Source organism: Pimephales promelas, chromosome 13 (assembly GCF_988280905.1).
Source record: "Pimephales promelas chromosome 13, fPimPro1.hap1.1, whole genome shotgun sequence".
Lineage (NCBI taxonomy): Eukaryota > Metazoa > Chordata > Actinopteri > Cypriniformes > Leuciscidae > Pimephales > Pimephales promelas.
Genome location: NC_142781.1, coordinates 21085530 through 21105726, shown reverse-complemented (window position 1 = coordinate 21105726; position 20197 = coordinate 21085530). Strand labels below are relative to the sequence as shown.

At 36.2% G+C, this 20197-nt stretch overlaps 1 protein-coding gene across 1 annotated transcript in view; it reads right to left on the bottom strand.

The window, feature by feature from the left end:
• The window catches only part of syne1a (spectrin repeat containing, nuclear envelope 1a), a 113739-nt gene extending 93927 nt beyond the window's left edge, over positions 1–19812 (bottom strand). The window contains exons 1-13 of the mRNA XM_089118620.1: positions 19692–19812; positions 17419–17480; positions 11172–11267; positions 10554–10637; positions 9113–9133; positions 7459–7551; positions 7179–7357; positions 6830–7026; positions 4659–4768; positions 3159–3266; positions 1325–1462; positions 277–441; positions 9–121 (exon numbers count right to left, since the gene is read on the bottom strand). Of these exons, the coding sequence (XP_088974746.1) occupies positions 9–121; positions 277–441; positions 1325–1462; positions 3159–3266; positions 4659–4768; positions 6830–7026; positions 7179–7357; positions 7459–7551; positions 9113–9133; positions 10554–10637; positions 11172–11267; positions 17419–17480; positions 19692–19797 (1472 nt within the window). The 5' untranslated portion in view covers positions 19798–19812. The remainder of the gene's footprint in view (positions 1–8; positions 122–276; positions 442–1324; positions 1463–3158; positions 3267–4658; positions 4769–6829; positions 7027–7178; positions 7358–7458; positions 7552–9112; positions 9134–10553; positions 10638–11171; positions 11268–17418; positions 17481–19691) is intronic.
• Between the last annotated feature and the right edge of the window lie 385 nt (positions 19813–20197).

Sequence of the window (20197 nt, the reverse complement as noted above, 5' to 3'; positions counted from 1 at the left end):
GTTTTTACCTCTCTGCCATGTCTTGCAGTTGTTCCATGGGAATCGGGACATTATTAACACATCTGTCTCTGTGGATTAACTGCAAGGTCTGCTTGTGTCTTTCAAGAAGCCTTAAGATCTCCTGCACAACCAAATACAGAAAAATGTAAGATCCAGTACTCATGTTTGATGATAATGTGAAGGTTCTGCTAGTCTTGTTACTCATTAATAGATTCTCCTTCATCCATTCTTCAATACGTCATACAGACCAACACAAACTTTCTCATTCTGTTTTACCTGGTCGTGTAGTCGCTTTTTGTGAATGGCTTTTGCAGTCTCATCATGGGCTTGCTGAGGGACCAACTCCTCTCGTAGGATCTTCTCTGCTTGATGTAAATACATACCAACTTCACCCAGAGGATGCGGTAAACCACTATCCAGCTGTAGATGCCAATCCAAAAGCTGCAGGCAAGAAAAAAATAACTGTATATTATATATTATTATATTATATTATATTATATTATATTATATTATATTATATTATATTATATTATATTATATTATATTATATTATATTATATTATATTATATTATATTATATTATATTATATTATATTATATTATATTATATTTAGGGCTGTGCAAAAGTTAATTACGATTAATCGCATCCAAAATAAAAGTCTCTGTTTACATAATATATTTGTGTGTGCTGTATATGATTATTTTGTATATATAAATACACACACATGCATGTATATATTTAAGAAAATATGTTATTCATATATAAAATATTTATATTTATATAATATAGATTATGTATTTATAAATATATACAGAATTTAACCGCAAATAATTCTTAAATATATACATGCATGCATAGGTATTTATATATACAAAATAATTATATACAGCACACACAAATATATTATGTAAACACAGACTTTTATTTTGGATGCGATTAATCGCAATTAACTTTTGCACAGCCCTAATTATATTATATTATATTATATTATATTATATTATATTATATTATATTATATTATATTATATTATATTATATTATATTATATTATATTATATTATATTATATTATATTATATAATTTATATTATATTATATTATATTATATTATATTATATTATATTATATTATATTATATTATATTATATTATATTATATTATATTATATTATATCTGTCTTTTACTTTTAATAAGTAAAATAAAATCAGCTAAATCTACCATGAATGTCCTCAAATAGACTATTGGATTAGGGTTACTAATGTATTCTAATTGGTTTCCTATAAAAAAATAAATAATAATAATTAAAATGTATGGTGTATCTGACCCTTGCAGACAGCCTCTCCCAGGCCTGTTTGAGCAGAGCCTGATCTGCAGTCAGCTTGCCGTCCTTCTGAGTAGACTGAAAACATGTCTCCACTTTTTTTCTCTGCACCTCAAACTGTACACGACAACGCTTGAACGTCTGAGTGAAAGAAAGAGAGAGTGAATGAATGAATGAGAGAACTACAGGTAATTAAATTATTTAAATGTTAAATATTCAAATAATGCCCAATGTAATGCTAATAGGAGAGAGACAGCAAAATAGCACAACCTATCAAAAATATGACAAAGCAAGAGAAAGGGAGAAAGAGACGCATACCAAAAGCTGAAAAAGAAATTTAAACAGCCAAATTGCACATGCATGTATTCATGCAATAATGGGCTCCAATTTTCCACTTTCTCTCTACCCATGCGGTCCCTGCTAGAGCTCTGACTCTTCTGAATATGGAACATATCCGTGGGCGCTACAGACGTCGCTTCACTGGTGTGTAGTGCCCATGATTATGAAAGCAACGAGAGCTCTCAGCTGTAATGTATATTAGCGTTGTCTGTATGCATATGTGGGTGTGTGTTTCAATGTTTTGAGCAACATATGTTTTGTCTGGGATCTACCATTATTTTTTATTTTTCTCACAGAATAATATTAGCATACACACAGTGGTGTCCAAAAGTCTGAGACTGCACTGAAAATCTGAAATCCCATGCATGCAGATTGGTAAGATTTTTTAAACAAGTCTCTTAAAGCTCACCAAAGCTGCATTATTTGATCAAAAACACAGCTGAATTTTCGGCATCATTACTCCAGTCATCAGTGTCACATGATCCTTCAAAAATAATTGCTGATTTGCTGAAAACAGCTGCACTGATTAATATTAATGTGGAAACTATGATATTTTTTAAGGATTCAATAGATAGTTCAAAAGAACAGCATTTATTGGAAATATATATTTTTCTATATTAAGGTATTTTTTGTCACTTTTGATCAATTTAATGCATTCTTACTCAAAGTATTCAAAGTCCTGCTGACCCCAGATATTTAAATGGTTGTATAAAGTATCAAAATTTGCATGAAACTGTGGAGTGAGTTCATGTACTTGTAGCTAAAGTGTTGCTGTCATCAAAACAAAGGGGCTAAATGCTATATAGGCCACTAAGGCAGGACAAAAAAGGATGCCATTGGCTCCTGAAATGAAACAGAATCACAGAATCGATTCATTACGATGGCTGTTCAAAAGCATGATTCACTGACTGAATAAATCTGTTTCATTTAATCAGAGTCATTTGTGACCATTTTAGTCATGGTCTGGATCTCTGTAAGAATTTCATGTTATTTAGTTTCCAATGGCTGATTTCATTATTTATAATGAAAACAGTTCTATCAAGTTTCAAAAATACAAAACAGAAGCATTTTCACTGGTAGTTGAGACTTTGGGACCCACTGTATAGCAGTATTACTTCGACCAACATCCACACTGCTTTCTTGGACTTTGGTATTAACAGTGGGCATTTAAAAACCGAAATCAAGATTCCTAGACCTGGTTTCACAGACAGGGCTTAGATTAAACTAGGATTAGGCCTTAGATCAATTAGTAGCTTTTATAAACGTGCCTTAGAAAAAAACATTACTGGTGTGCATCTTGAGACAAAATAATAGCACTGATATTGTACGGTACTCATATTTTAAGATATATGTAAGTTTATTTCAGTTAAAACAGATCAAACATACATTTTAGCCTGGGACTAGCTTAAGGCTTGTCCCAGGGGCTAAAGTTTTATTCAGGTATCTAATTGATATCGTATGTGGTCTACATGATGACTGAGTGAGACCCTGAGCTCACCTGATACTTCGAACCAAAATTTCCTCCATCCCTCTGGGCTTGAGCACAGTCTCTCTCCAACTGATCTGCCCACGCTTTCAGCTCCCTCAGTGTCTTACGCTGCTCCCTCTGAGAGAAAAAAAGAGTGCTGAGTTAGTGAGGATTGTAGAAACAAGACAAAAAGCAAACATTTGCGAAGATTTCAGCCCCTTGGGGAGGTCTACGCTCATCATTTCCTTACCTAAAATAAATGAATGCACTTTAAACCCCCGACTAAATACAATTTTGCTGTTCAAACATGCATCACTAATGCCACATTTCTAAATCTAACACAGACTTTGTGTTCCTGCTGCTTGCTGAGTTCTTCTCCTACATTGTGCAGATCTGCCCCAAACCTCTCCACGGGGGAGCAAGAAATCAGCTCTGCGGGGGCGATACTAATCATTTTACACACATTTACCCTCCCTATTATGAATTAGGAACAAGAGCGAGAAAGTGAGAGCAGTGTTCAGCTAATTCTAATGAAATTAAGTCTATTCTTCCGGCGCTCATCTTACATTTTGGCATCTTCAACGAGGCAATGCCTTTGGGTCATCAAAATGATTATATTATGACCTTGGCAACGTCTGCTGCATGATTTCCCCCCTACCTCCCAGAAACGAATACTGTCACAGGCATGCGATGGCCTGGAATATTAAAAGCTAAAATTGTCTTAGTTTAAATGTATAACAGAGAGGCAAAATGGTTCAAATGACAGTGACTCTGAAACACTCGCAGACCGTGGCATGAGGGAACTAACGGTTTCTACAAAAAGAACCAGGTGGTGACAGGATTAATTCACTGCTTCAACTTGATTATGAACCATTATTATTCTTTAAAGACGGCTTCTAATGCTAATCATCAGGCTATCGGTGTCAAAGCAAAGCAAAGCAAAAAAAAGAAAAGAAAAGAAAAAGCCAAAGGTAATTATTGTCATGTTAATGTCACCAAAAAGTTCCAGTTGTAATGCAAATGTAATAGTGAAGGAAGTAAAATTATATGGGACATATTAAAGCCGTACAATGCCCTGGATTATTAAACCTGATCCACGCAGTATCGAACCGCTCATGATGAAAAGGAAGGCAAAATACTAATGAAAGGATCTCAAACTACATGGCGCAGGAGCAGCAGGTGGAAATAGTGGCAGAGCAGTCAAAGCAGGCATAATGTGTTTCATATGAACAAACGTACCTCTAACAATTCCTCAATGGCTCGAGGAGCAAGATAAAACTTGAGACAAAAAAGGAATGCATGTAAACAAAAAGACATTAGAGGACAAAACAGAGGGTGGACAATAAAGAGAGAGATTTAGTGTAAGAAAATGGTGAGTAGAGAGATGTGACTTCACAAATAAGACAGATTGTTGATAGTGATTATTTAAGAAACAGAGTAAAGAGAATAGGCATTTAACCATGAAACATATAGTGGAAGGAGAGCTGGTTGAAGTTTGGTTGTTGGATGAGAAATATTATAGTGTCGTACCTCTTCTTGCTGTCGGCCAATCTCTGTCTCTTGGCGGTCTGGGTGGTGTTTCAGGAACTGTGCCACATATGTCATGATGGACTTCTCATCTGGCTTATCCACATCCACATCTAAATCACAATCAAGATTTACATTTACAGCCATTTGACAAGTTGCAGCAACTTCTGCAATGAAACCCTGTGTTCAGATGAAGCCATTCAAACGCTACCTTTCTTCGCAAAATGAAGGTTTGCCAGCTTCTTTTGTTTAAATTTGTACCCACTCATTGTGATTCATTGCTCTGTGGCAAATTTGATTTAATTGATTTTTTTTTTTTTCGGTCACAGTCATTTTCTTTTAGCTTTACCTCCTGTTTCCTGTTTTTGTGCATCCATGTATCATAATTTAGCATAACACACCATAAAATTACCTATTAAAATTTTAAAGATCATATGCACAATATGTTCTTTTGGGTATTTTAAAATTATCTCCACCAGTAATTGCAACTTGTTTTTTATAATGCTAGTACACTGGTCTGTCAAGACCAAAAAACAGTGCATTTACATTGTGACAATTCTTTGTTTTAAATACATATACATTCTAAAAACTTTGTCACAGTATGAATCTTTGAATATATATTTTAGGTCTGTAAAAATACCACCGTATATTTATAATTTCCATTCACTTTACTATTTTAAAATGTTATTTATTCCTGGGATGCCAAAGCTAAATTTTGATCCTTCAAAAATAATTATAATATGCTGATTTGGTACTTAAGAAACTTATTATTATCAGTGTTGAAAACAGTTGTTCTGCTTAATATTTTTGTGGAAACTGATTCAATCTTAAGAACCTTATTCAAGGTGCAATATCTAGAAAACAGGAATATAAAGTCGACATTGTCTGGCAGAGGCTTCACTGGTGGTTCTTACAAAAGATCCATGGTTGACAATGTCCCTTGACTCACCGTTTACTATTTGTTCAGTCAGCTTTACCATGTCTAATGGGCCACTAATCGTTCAAATGTCAAACTTAATTTGTCAGACTCGTGGTAGGAAGCATGAGAAAGCTCAGATGGCGTCTAGGAGGTCTAAGACTTAACCCCTCCATTAAAAATTAATCAATCACATCCTCTGTGAGTGGCGTGCTGCTAATTAGAATTTAAGCATTTGGCGTTTAGAGACTCGTGCAACACACCTTGAATGTACACAGTCCAAAAAACACATTTGTATATTTATATATACACATTCCATCTTTTTTCCAGGGTTTACATCAAAAATAGACTCTGCATCAAAAATCTAGTCATGAATTGGATTGGATCCTTCTCAAGCGACCAAAAGCTGCAAGCTTCTATACTCATACTTTGCATGTGACGTCACAAGTACTGGCTGGCGGGCAAGAACGCCGTTCTCCAGCATCGAAACCCAGTAAACTAGTCAAGGATGTTGCCAGTTTTTATTAAAAACTTGGTGTTTTGACGTGGAAATGACTTGCCAGATAGTTGTTGTGCAATTGGTTCCACTAACCAGATGAGATACCTTCACAGTATAACGTTACACGTCTATGCAGTGATCATTCCATCACTCCATAAAAGGTAATTTCAACATTTGTTTGAATACAATGGGTGTATGATCATGGAATTAATCGTGTCTTTACTGTAAGTTACTGTAACCTGTAGTTTCGTCAATCAATGCCACCAGCTGGTTCGGCGAGTCAGCTGTTTGTGTTATGAGGCTAATGTACGTTCACACCGCCACCGCGAGAGAGGCAAAACTAATTGAAAAATGAATGATTTCTGGGCACTATTGCCAGTGGCGGTGTAAAGCAGCATGTCGTATTTTGCTAACAACAACAAAAGTGTGTGATAGGTTGTTTTGAGGTTTGTGATATCTATGGCTTTCAATGAGAACAGCTAGAGCGAGATTATTTACGGAGAAATTATTACTGCTTGGTTATCTAAAATAACCTTGTCTGCTTTACTCAATTTAACAACCACCTTGGAGTTAATCCTAGTCCATAGTTATGCAGCTAGCTCGCTAACAGACTTGATAGCGACTAAAAAGGCCTGGAACTACAGGACTCTACGTTGAAAATACCCGTTTGTTGCCCGCCAGGCATCCATGGTAGTTACATGACTACAAAGTATGAATATTGCCTTTGATTTTAATAAAAAAGCATTTGATTGGTATCACCTTCAGGGTCAAGTATTCGTGGGATGCCCAGTTCTCTCTCAGCCAATGAGAAGGCCTCTTCAAGGTTATCCCTGTTAGGTCTCCTCCAAACACGTTCCATGTCAACCAGATGGGGTCGCAAAGCAAAGATAACAGCATGAAAAGCTACCCCTGTGCGCCAGCTGGGGCCAAAATCCTTCACATCGAGACCCAATCTCCTGTAAACACATGCGTAAGTACGTACATTATGTCGAAACCCATGGAAGAATGCAGTCATATGCTTTACTTAGGGAAACGGGATTACAAGAGCAGAGAACAATATATTCATTCAAGGCCTTGCACAGGCACATATTAACAATACAGTTCTTACTTTGTTGCAGTTGTCTGGACCCATTTGAGCAGGGCTCTCTTGGCCCCGCCCTGAAAAGAAAGGCGGGGCTTGCGTTTGACGGGCGAGCTGCTGGTCTCAGTACTGTTAGAGCTTTCCACTGATGAGTTACTGCTAGATTGAGGTTGTAGGGCTGGTAGATGACTGGTCAACTCCTCTATCTGCACAAGAAGATGGAGAGGAGATTTTATATATAGCTACTGAAATGGTAGAAACTTTAAATTATAAAGAGGGTTTGAAATGTTTCCTCTCCTTTTTTTACCTGGAAATATAAGATGATGGTCCATATCAGCCCCAGAACTATAGAAGGCCTCCCATCAACAACATCTGTTGTGTTGATGTTAACTAGCTTAATCTGTTAAACAATAAAAACCTCAAACCATTATATTTAAATACACATTTCATCCAGAAAAATAGAAAGAAAAGAAAAACACTTACACTCATGTCATTTCAAAACAATAAAAATGCCATTCTTCTGGTTTAATGTTTCCATACATTGAAAGTGAATAGTGACCATGGTTGTCAAGCAAGATTTTTAGTGAATACTAACAAGCTATTGGACTGTATGGCTTCAGATGAATAAAGCACAGAGGTCATACTGAACCCTGTCAATCTTGTTATTGTAACAGATTTAGTTCAACCAGAATGAAAATTTTGTCATCACTCACTAACCCTTTGATCCAAACATGTATGAGTGCATTTTTTTCTGTTGAACACAAAAGAAGATATTTAAAGGGGTATGAACTGGCCTTTTAACTTTTTTATATTGTTGTCTGAGATCAGCTTATGACGTTCACTTGGTTTTTACATAAAAAAAACATCACTATGAATAAGTAATAGGCTATTTTCTACCGAGCCTAGTTCAAAAACGCTCTGTTTTTATGGGCGTCTCGCATTGAAGACTTGGAAGTAATCGCCCACTACTGTGAGTGGAGAACAGTTTTGCATATTATAATGAGTTTCGACTCACTGGCTTATGCAGCGACTGTCTTCTTCCACAACCAGGCAGGCACTGCACAATATTTTGTATTGTTCTGTAGCTGATCCAGTTTTTCATCTTGAGGTAGAACTCTATGTTCTTTAGCTATGCTTGTAATGTGCGAATCGGTGGGCGGGGCTAAACCGGCCGTGGTGAAATAGGCATTGATCTTCTTCTGCGGGGGTGGTGTTTTATCCTCTTTGACGTCATAGTTCCCCACTTTAAAAAACGAGTCATTTGCTGAGCCTGATGTCAATAAAAGCTTTTATTGGACTAACAAGGAGGTTTTCAGTTCTGAAACTTACAGGATATTCTTATAATATGTTGACCTCTTAGATGTCAAAAGCTCTAGGAAAATTTGATTTCTCAGTTCATCACCCCTTTAAAAAAATGTTGGTAACCAGACAGTTGATGATAGCAATTGTAGGACTTCCATGGTAGGAAAAAAAATACTAAGGAAGTCAATGCCAACAGTCAACTGTCTGGGTACCAATGTTCTTTAAAATATCTTATTTTGTGTTCAGAGGAAGGAAACAGGTCTGGAACAACATGAGAGTCAGTAACTGATGACAAAATGTTACCTTGACAACTACTAAAGTTTAAGTACTAACAAGAACTAAACCTGAAATAAATAGAAATTAAAGTTAAATAGAAATATTTCAAAATTACAAAATTGCAAAATTACAAAAAAATTAAGCTAAAAAGTTAATATAAAATATAAAAATAAAAGCCAATTCAAAATATCAAAGCATAATTGAAAAACTATAATTGTATACTGTATATAAATACTAAAATAACACTGATCAGAAAAGAACAGCTCAGACATTTTTCAAAATGTCTTCAAAACCTTTTCTATTCCACAAACAACATCCTGATTCAAAAAGTGATAGTGTCAATCACAGACATTGAAGACAGTCACAGAAAAGGTCACACTAACCGGAGATCCTCTGTATGCCGACTGAAACGGTGACAAAACAAAAGAAAGAAAGAAAGAAAGAAAGAAAGAAAGAAAGAAAGAAAGAAAGAAAGAAAGAAAGAAAGAAAGAAAGAAAGAAAGAAAGAAAGAAAGAAAGAAAGAAAGAAAGAAAGAAAGAAAGAAAGAAAGAAAGAAAGAAAGAAAGAAAGAAAGAAAGAAAGAAAGAAAGAAAGAAAGAAAGAAAGAAAGAAAGAAAGAAAGAATGAATAGAGGTCATTACATGCTGTTAACAAAAGTGTGGCTCATCAACTGAAGTACATGTGATAAGGACCCCCAGCTCTGAGATAACCCAAAACCCTTCAGTGACAAACAAAGTGTGCATTGCACCCATTGTTAGACAAACGCCAAGGCAGATACATTAAGAACCAGCCACACATACAAGTTGAATGAATGACTAATTCACACAAAAACACACGCACACACAATCATAACATCCACTTTCTTTAACAAAAAACCCCCATCCATTTCCATGAACTTGTGTCCCAGATTGGATGTAAAAGTACAGTTCGACATAATACAAAAGAGTTCTCCACTCTGGTTTCTCCTACTGTGCTCCACAGGGAATAGAGAGAGATGAGAGAGGGATGACAGAGACAGATAAGATGGTGAAAGACTGTAGCTTACGAAATGAATCCTCCGCTCCTTGAGAGATCAGATACACAGACAGACAGACCACCTCAGGAGTGGGAGGCTTAGCTCAGCTTCATTCACTGACAGGCTGTATAATGAAAGTCTGAAGCTCAGCTACACAGTAAATGAAATATCTACTGTATGTCCTTCTCCCCAGAGAGATGATATGAAAAAATATCCTGTTTATACAGGGGAAAAATGGGCTCCATTTCTCCAAATCACTATGGTTTTACTATGTACTGTATATCTATATTTCTATATACATTATATCTGTGGAATTTTAATACATTAGACTGATTCAAAACAGGGTCCTGATCACCTTTTTAGGACTTATTGTGAGAATGCATAGCTGACTGTACATTATCTAGTCCACTTGTTCACCTTCAGAGCTTTCAGAGACTCCGTGAGGAAAGCTCATTGCTACATGTGAGGCAGCAGAGACAGATTTATAATATGGTGACTCAGGACTAAACCCCCAATGAGGAAAATGATTTCAGGCTGAGGTGTCAAAATCACCTCATAAATCTATGTTGAGCCAGTCTAATTAATCCATAAATCCTTCATTTGTTGGTGATTTGAACGAAACATAATTCCTTGTCGTTTAGAGTAAGAATTAAACATGAAATGAAGACTTCTCTTTGTCTCTTGTGAGACAGTGCCGAGAGCGCAGTATCAGAGCAGAGCGGGGGAAAAGGTTGTGTAGGTCAGACTGAGTGGTTATGACCTGGAGCTGTACACCTGAGCAAAGCACTCTGGGAATGGACTGCCTTACCCTCCTGCCTTCCAGAAACTTGAGCGCTCTTCCCACGTTAGCTACCCAGTGGATCCTCCTCAGCTTGCGGCCCTGCTCGCATGGCTGTCGGACGGGAGAGGATAGCACAGCAGACAAAAGGAAAACGGTGATAGACAGAGGAAAATACCCAGCAAGGAACAGGGAGAAAGAGATGAAAACAAACACAAAAGCAGAAAGAGACAGCAAGAAAGAAGGTGAGTAGGATAGTTATATATAGTACAGAGAGAAAGACAAAAAGAGAATGAGACAAGATGACATCAAATAGATGATCAAAGCACCATGCGCCACTTGGTATATCGATTGTTACACCACTCACAGACCTGAGGCATCGCAAGCCATGGGATTGTTTACTGAGAATGTTCAGATGTGCTATAAATGTGCAGTGCATACACTGTGTTATTGGACTTATATTATCATGTTTTCTATGAATTACATAAAACAATGTCACAACATTACAGTAAAACAATGTTGACTATATTATGGACATTTAAATCTAAATGGCACAATGATGTTTAAGCAATTTGTACTGCTGTTAAATAACTTCAAATAACAAAGGATAATCAAATACCAAAACAAGCAAAAGCACATTTAGCTTACCAGTTTGTGACCAGACAAGACTTCAAGGAGAGCCAACAACATCACTCCATCTTTAACATCTTCAAAGAGATCGGAGACCACCAAAGGAGGATTACACTGCATAGGGAGAAAAAAATAACATTTTACTTTTAAATATCTATTAAGTACCATAGACAAATAGAACTATATATGACAGATAGAGTGATAGAGTTAGAATGATAGAAAAATAGAATGATAGAAAGATCGAATGATAGAATGTACAATATAATGATAGCATGATAGATAGAACGATAGAATGCTACAATGATAGATAGAACGATAGATAGAATGATAGAATGCTAAAGTGAATGATAGAATGCTAGAATGGAAGAAAATAGATAGATTAGTATTTGTTTGACATCCTGAACATAGTTATGACGTGATTTTGAATCAAAAGCTTTATGGTGAAGCCCCAGTGGAGATTGGTGCTGTCAGTCTGTGACAGTGACAGTGAGTTTAAGAAGCATCTAGAAAGCCTGCGTAAAGTGCTGATTCTGGAGTGTCTGACCTGATGAAGCCCCTCCACTAATCCAAGTACAGCTCCTCTTTACCCGGACGAGACATTCCAGGATTTCTCTAAAGACAGCAGTCACATGACTGGGATTTGGAGTGAAAAAGCAGCCGGGTGCCAAAGTCATTCATGAGGAGATTAATATGAAACATGAAAGTAAGTATATGCGTGCGTGCGGGTGTCAATAAAGTGAACAAAATCAAGAGAAGCGACAGTGGAATGACCTTAATTAGAGGCAGAAAGGAGAAATGAGTGATGATTTTTTTAAAGATTAATTCTTATTCTTGAAGCATTTTTGAGAGAGCAGGGGGAGGAATTGCTAAGATATTCCAATTAGCTTTAAATAATTCAAAAGCTAATTGGATAAAATCACCTTATAGCATATTACATTAAAAAGAGGCACTTTGAGTAATTATGCAACTAATGAAAAATAAGAGAAAAAAACACAAATGCACAAGCAGCAGGGCTTAACAAACTAATTATCTGTGTCTGGTTATTACTGATGGAAATAGATTGTCACGGCAGGCGCTACTGATGTATTTAGCGGAGTGACGGCGTTTAGCTATGGTAGATGCATGTTCGGAGTAACCCAAATAAAGTTCATGAATACATACCAACGCCTGAGGGCCACTCTAACTGTTTTCAATATCAGTCCGAAATGAGAGAGACAGCTACGGGGTTCAATTGGGAATGAGAGTAGGTCATGGCTTAATACTGTTCGACTGCAATTTGTACACCAAATCATTTTTAAACCACCCAATAAAATAAAATAAATTTAAAAAAATTTAAAAATTTGATTTATTTTATATACTTATTTTATGGGGTCCAATGTTGTATGGAATTGACTTTTATAGATGGAATGGAATGGAGTGGTGATGGCGCAGTAGATAAGACACATGCCTTTGGTGTGAGAGACCCGGGTTCGAATCCACTGTGAGACACCAATGTGTCCCTGAGCAAAACACTTAACCCCTAGTTGCTCCAGAGGCGTGCGACCTCTGACATATATAGCAATTGTAAGTCGCTTTGGATAAAAGCGTCAGCTAAATGAATAAATGTAAATATATATATATATATGGGTAAAAAATGGACAAATCCAAATGTTGGGTTCTAATGTAATTTTTAACCCAAGTTCAACTTTCACTTTCAACTGTAATTTTTTTAATTGCATTTTTAATTTTTAACCCATGGGTTTGTCCATATTTTACCCAAATTTGTGTTGAATAATTTGCATATATACAGTATATATATATATATATATATATATATATATATATATATATATATATATTGGGTGAACTATCCTTTTATGAATGATACAGTATTATATGTTGTTTCTAAAGTTACAATTTTAACTTATTGCCAATTCACCTAAGTAAAAAAATCAGTGTGTAAAACGACATTTTTCTACCTACTATTAACATAAATGTTAGACCTGAAAAAATAATCAATTAAATTCAGAATTATTTGTATAGCGCTTTCCAAAATGAAAGTGCTAGAAGAGCCATTTTTTGAATCTTTCAATGATCAGTTCTAAAAAGAACCATTTTTTCTTAGTGTGAAGAACATTTTAATAATCTAAAGAACCTTATGCTCATGCTTGTTTTGTCTTATTTTTAAATAATTTGAAGTCATCTTGAGGTCCTCTTTGAAGTTTGTTGGAGCCCCTTAATCGGCCCCGGCCCCCTGGTTGAGAACCACTGTGTTAAAGGTTCTTCATGGAACCATCGATGCCAATAAAGAACCCTTATTTTTGAGTGTGAGGGGCCAATCTAGATTAGAGAGTAGTGGTGCGGTTTGAATCTGTGGGTACAAATGACCAAATTGAGGGTACTGTTTACAAATCGCAGTAATTGTAAATGTTTGGACACTGATTACTGAATCTTATAATTCAGAGAGAAACCTGATGGGGCGTTCATTTATGTCCCATGACAAAGCAGGTGCAGCCAGCAGGGTGTCCGGGTGGCTGCTGTGTGCTGCTCACCCATCTGACAAACACATGAGAAATGAGCTCATCCTCAATATTGGGCATGCCATAATTAAGCCCTAACCCTGTCTGAGAGGATTTGACAAAATTGAAATGGAGGGTGGCCTCTCTTCCTTTCCATCGCATTCCCCCTCTCTCTCTCTCAATCTCTCTCTCTCTCTCTCTAGTGGCTAATCAAGTTGAAGCTCTTAGGCAGATTAGTGCTTCAGTCCTGCCTCTCTGATGTCCTTCAAATTTGCAAGTACATGTATGAATAAAGAGACCTGGGGCGATGTGCATCCTGTGATGGTATCTTTTAATGAATGGTTTGTAGTATGAGGATTCTGGTAAATCTTTTAATGCAACGCTGATCAATTCTGTCGGAATTGATCATTGGGTTGAACCAGGACCTTGATCTGAAGCGAAGCAGATCGTTTTGCCTTTTGTAAGAAGTTTAGACCTTTACAATTTCACAAGACTTGCACAGAGAACGGGATGCCATTGTCTATACAATTAAAATGAAGAAAATTGAAATACTGGAGCTGAAATACTTTAAGCTTCAAAAATTACACAAAAACCGATTAAAGTGTCCTAAAAAGTGGTCCATAATTACTGAGCTATATCACAAGTCTTCCAAAGTCATATAATACATTATGATGAGAACAAAAAGAAATTAATCAATTACAATTATCCCATCCATCCAGTGACATCCAGAGATTGATTCTTAAATGAATCACTATGATCAACTGATTCGATCAAAAGATCTGGCTCAATGAAAGATTCTTTCATAAAACCACTCCCAATTGTGTTCCACGGGAAAAGGGAACATTACATCATGGTGAGAAATATGAATGTTTTATTTTTGGCTGAATTATTCATTTAAGAATGATTTACACACACTCCATTACTCACTGATCCATTTAAACAGCATAGACAGCAATGGTAATAGTAAGCATATATTCCCATTTATATAACTCGAGGGCAGGAACCTGTTCAAGGGTTAATGCTTCACCGAAAACTGCAAACTCTGCAAATGACTTCAAAATGAAAAGCTGCCAGTGGGCATTCAAGTCAACACACAAAAGGCTCTGAGGCTCAACTGCAACATTTCAATCACTCACTACTGAAACTTGGAACTAACAGACCTCATTTACTCTGTTCACACCTAATTACATTTCATTATCTATCATGGAGCTGTGTGTGCATCCCGTAATCCTCTTTTGATACTTCTCTAAAGGAATGAGTGGAGAGACAGAGACGTTCTGTTATCTTACATGCTAAGAATTAAACCAATGCCTTTGGGCTAGGAATTATAGAGCTGGAAAATCACTGCAGATGATTTGCATTAGTGATTTGGTGGCAGGATAGAGAAATACCTGGAACAGTGATCACTAAAATAGCGCACACACACTTTCACTTCAGTGTATCAGTCTACTGTATGTTCATCCTGTCAACAATTATAAGAGTCATATTTCTTCCTATTTGGCACATGCATTCTCAAACTTCTCCCTCAAATACTTGAGAGTGCCGTCACCAAGGCAACATCATTCAGCAGTGGGATGAGGTTAAAGGGCACTAGCAAAGAAGTGGGAACAGCGGGAGCCTAGGATGGTGTGGTGGTGTTCCGCTTTTGAACAAATTATTTGGATTTACATGATATACAGAATGTAATTGATTCTGACGCTTGTAGAATCAGTTCAAACAGTTACATATTTGCAATTTTAATGAGACAAACCCCGTTTCTGTCCTTCCTGCACACACATTTCATGAAAAAAGTCTCATGTCTATTGAAGCAAAGCAATTTGCAAATTAACCATTCAACTATCAGTCCTCGATACATGAGTTACTACTGTTAACTAACTATAAAAATATTAAAAATTGTTTTCAGTAATCGAAATAGAGCAAAATAAAGCTTTTGTAAATTCAAGAGTCAACATCTTCAATATTTCTTCTAAAGTGTCTTTTTGTCCTGATTCACTATAAGCCTATTATACCATAAGTGTTTATATTTTCGATATTTTTTGTGGGAAATTGCGTACATGTGTCACTCGTCAACGCTTTCTCGTCATATCTGTAAATGGTTAAAATTTTCTGCGGCTGCATTGATGTGTATGGTGTGGGAGTGGGATAGGTTAGTTGTCACAATGAGAGAAAAAAGTTGACATGAATCACCCATTTTAAACAAATACTGAACAGAGGAAAGTCTGCAGACATAAAGAGAACGCGACAGAGCTCGTAATAAATCAAGAATCAACATTGGCTTGGCTTTTCAAAGATGGCCGGAACTGGGGGATTTGAAATGTTGTTAAAAGATTGCGGTCGTTTTTATTACTCAACAGGTGAGTAAGGTGTTTTATTGAACAGTAAAATATTCATATGTAGCTCTCTAACATTGTAAAGTGAATTGTAAAGCATTATCTATTGTGAAGGGTCATATTCATCCGCAAAGGTAAACCACAACCAAAAAAAAGCTTCTTTTGCAAAATGCATGCGGTTTTGTTTTTTAACCACTAGTGGGCCAAAAAAAAATTACATAGTGTACCTTAAAAAAATTAAATACATAACTTTAAGTACTATAATGACTAAAATGAAAACCTCCTTCATGGAACCTCCTTGTAAATATGCTTTAAAATTTTCAGAGAGCATCCTGTCATGCAGAAGCTGTATAAATAGGCGAGGAAACACTAAACCTGAGGATTTCGGTCAGTGAAATAACTCTAACTGTCATCTTCAAGCAAACTGATGCTATGAATCTCACCACCAACTCTAACAGAGAGGTCCAATATGTCCATGACAGATGATAATGAGCAAACAGATATATAAATAACGTACAAATGTCAACTCTTTTACGCTGGAGAGGCGCTGGTGTGCACAAAATACGTATTCCCCACAGATTGATATTTCAAATGAATTTCCTGCTCCTCGTCACAGAAGATTAGGCAAGTCAGGTCTTGGTGATCATACTGGAATTATCTGGAGTGGCAGCTAATTAAAAATGGCTTGACCAGTCACTCTTGTCTTTACACACAAATCAGGCTATTATTACATGCATATCATGGCTAAATGCTTGTGTTTATACAAGCACCTGTTTCTCTGGAAGCTTTTAATAATGTCCCTGTTGTGATTATGGAAATTTAAATGATTTAAATGAATATTCCAGGTTAAATACAAGCTTAATAAACTACATGTGGCAAAATATTGCTTACCACAAAGATTTCTTTAAAAAAAAAAATGTACACTGTTTCAATAGTATACCAACAATAATTGTAGTGTGTAAAAATAGCTTATTAACCTTTTCTGTGTAAAGTTATATTCAATTTTACTACTTTGTTGTCATGACTTACACCATAAACCCTAAAACAAACTTGATGACAGCACAAATGACATACGTTTTAACAGACAAATTAATGAGTTAAAAAGTCTTTATAGATAATATTATAACCATCACACTTTTGTTTTAAAATCTTACAAAAATAAGCCCTATTTTAAGAGAAATATTACATGCTGTAGTGTTACATAACTGTCTATAGGTCAATCCTGTCAGCAGACTGACTGAACGTACCCCGGTAAAATAAAGGCACAGTAATCTAAAGAGGAGATTAAAGTGTATGTTCATGTTTGACCCTGGATGGGTGCCACGGGTCTTGTGACAGATTACTGCAGTGTGGAGAGAGGTGGTTTCAGGTGCTTATTTTCTTGAACACATGAATGAATGTATGTTAGTTCAGAAAACTTCACATGACTCGGCTCACCTTTGCCAGATGAGAGTTGATCCATTTTGTGAAAGTTCGCTTCTGCACAGCTTCCTGCTCATCTAAAGTAAAGACAAAACACAACACACATTTCAGAAAAGCTCTTAAATCTTAAACATAACATGAGACGTTACTGTAAGATCCATCAAGAATCACAATCAAATTTAGTTATTTTCCTTAGACTGATTATCGGTTTGATAAATATTTGTTACCAATATTTTTACACTTTTATAATTATTTGGTTATTGGTTCTTTAAAATTGTGTCCATTGAGTAAATTTAACTTTAATTTAACTTTCTTATGCATTCCATGAACACTTAACCCTAAAACCATATTCTGGACAAAATGTGGGCAAAATAGTTTTGATTTATTTATTTTTTAAATACTTCCCTTGATCTGAGTGGTACAAGACTTGGCTACTTTTCCTAAGTTTGCCTCCTGAACACACAAAATTTGTCTCAATTTCTACTCAATTCTACAAAAAAAAAACCTCCTTAATCTTGTATTTGGGTCAAAAATGGGCACCCATTGAAATGGAAAAACTGTAATTTAGAGCATTCTAAAATAAGCCAAATGACAGCAAAGTCACTTCATCTTTAGGTTTTAGCTCAAAGAACTTATTGGAATGATATTTTAATGTAGTTAAAAAAATTTAAAATAAAACTACATAGTAATTCATTTACATAGAAATAATTTACATAAAAATATATTCTACTTTTTGAAGTAAATAAATTCAAAAATACCCCCAAAATAAAAAAAACCACCATAAATGGATAGACAAAACTTTATCGAAGACAGTGATATAACGTTTATAATAAATAAAAGTCCTCTGTGGCCACATTTGTCCACAATTACAGGATTAAGGGCTATAAAGTGAATACGGTTTGATGGTTATTATATGAAAAGTTTTCCTCATATGAGCAACAAAATGCACAAAATAGCAGAAAACAATTGATAATTGCAAAACATTTCATTCTTAAATGGCATAAACAATAATAATAATACATTCATAATGCATTATTGTTGTAGTCAACAACAATTATACGTCATTTATGCATATTGGTTTTGCATATCAGTTACCAAACTCATAAACATAAATATAATCAGTATCATATCGGTTGCAAACATGATTAAATATAGCCTGGGATCCAGGACAACATTAAATAGGTGGGCACCAAGTTCCATCCCCTTACACAGGGAGCAAAAATGAAAACCCAATTTCCACAAGCTCTCTCACAGTGATATTTGCTACTGCATCCTTTAAGCAAAATGAAAGCAGCATAAATATGTCACTCTCTAAACAAAAGCCTCCGTCCTGATTCTGAACTACAAGGTGACAGTAATATCCTTTCTCCTAACTGTTATATCAGCATGAGACGACAACTGACACAGAGCCAGCGTATTTAATGAAAGCACTGTCTGATGGATTACACTGAAGCCGGTCACTATGACACACACTGTCTGTGTGTGTGCGTTAAAAAGAGGACCTGGCTCATGCATAATGCAGACCACATGTGCCAGTGCCATTTGTACTAAAAGTCTTGTATTTTGTGAATTAATAGTTCGATCAAGCCTATTTCAGAGCTAAAGCAATCAAATATGGATGAGAAGATGAGTGTGATAAATGGCATTGGCAATATATTTTCAGATTTGCCACAGCATTGGTGTGTATTACAGTGTGAGTGTGTTCCCAGCCCACCATCATAAGGACAGGGTGACTTTGAGCGGGAAACACAGATGCAAACTCACTGTATAACACATTCACCCACAAAATGTCTCCATCGTACCTATAATTATAACCAGGTGTAATTTTGCTTCTAATTTCTAATTAAATCTCCAAAATAACCGCCAGGATTAATCAACACTTCCTCGGCTGTCTTTCTCGCGCAGTCAGAAAGGATCCACACTGCATCCAAGAACCTGCTGAGCTGGGTTGAACAATTTTTACATGTGTGCACAGGACGCCCTACAGACGACCCTGTCACTCCCAAAAATACCTCCAAGTCGACAACACAACAGTAACACGTGTACACTGTTCATAAGACAAGAAAATATTAATTCAGTCTATCTACTTAAAAATGTAAAGTTGAATTCACTGTGTTGCCATTTCTTTGTAATTAATTGTGATTTCGGATTCAAAATGGTTTCAGCATAAAATGTCTACATTGTATAGATGCACAGGTTAAATCTATTGTACATCTATAAATGACTTCCAAGTGCATGTCTATCATTGAAACCAGATGCATTTATAAACAAGCACGGTAATCTCTTACCACGCAGGTGTCGATAAACCCCTGGCACTAAGTTGAGGGACGTGCCAGACTTCTTTTTGGCAGCTACATCCTCCCATCGTCTTGTCACTTTGCCCTTGACTTCCATTCCCACAGTGCCTCTATGATCTCAAGTCCATGAAGAGCACATTCACCTGTGACGGTCAGAGGTCTTTCACAGGGTCAACTACTCTCAAGCACCCTCTCTTATGGAGCTCTTGCTGTTCTCTTCCTAAATATTCTGATCCGTTGTTTGTTGTTGCAGAGGACAGCCTTCATGCACCTCTTTTTTAGGTTCTCTACTTCCTTCTCACCATCCAACACAAGCAATCATAGTGGAAATGTCCTGTCCATATCCTTCCTATGTAACAAAAAAAGAGTGGGAATGTGTGCATGTGTGCAGCACCGGTCTCAGCATCTCTGTCTACACACCTCTCTGCAGGGACGATTCCCCTTGTGCCTCCAACCAATCGTTTGTATGGGAATGTGTGATGTCATCACACATCTGA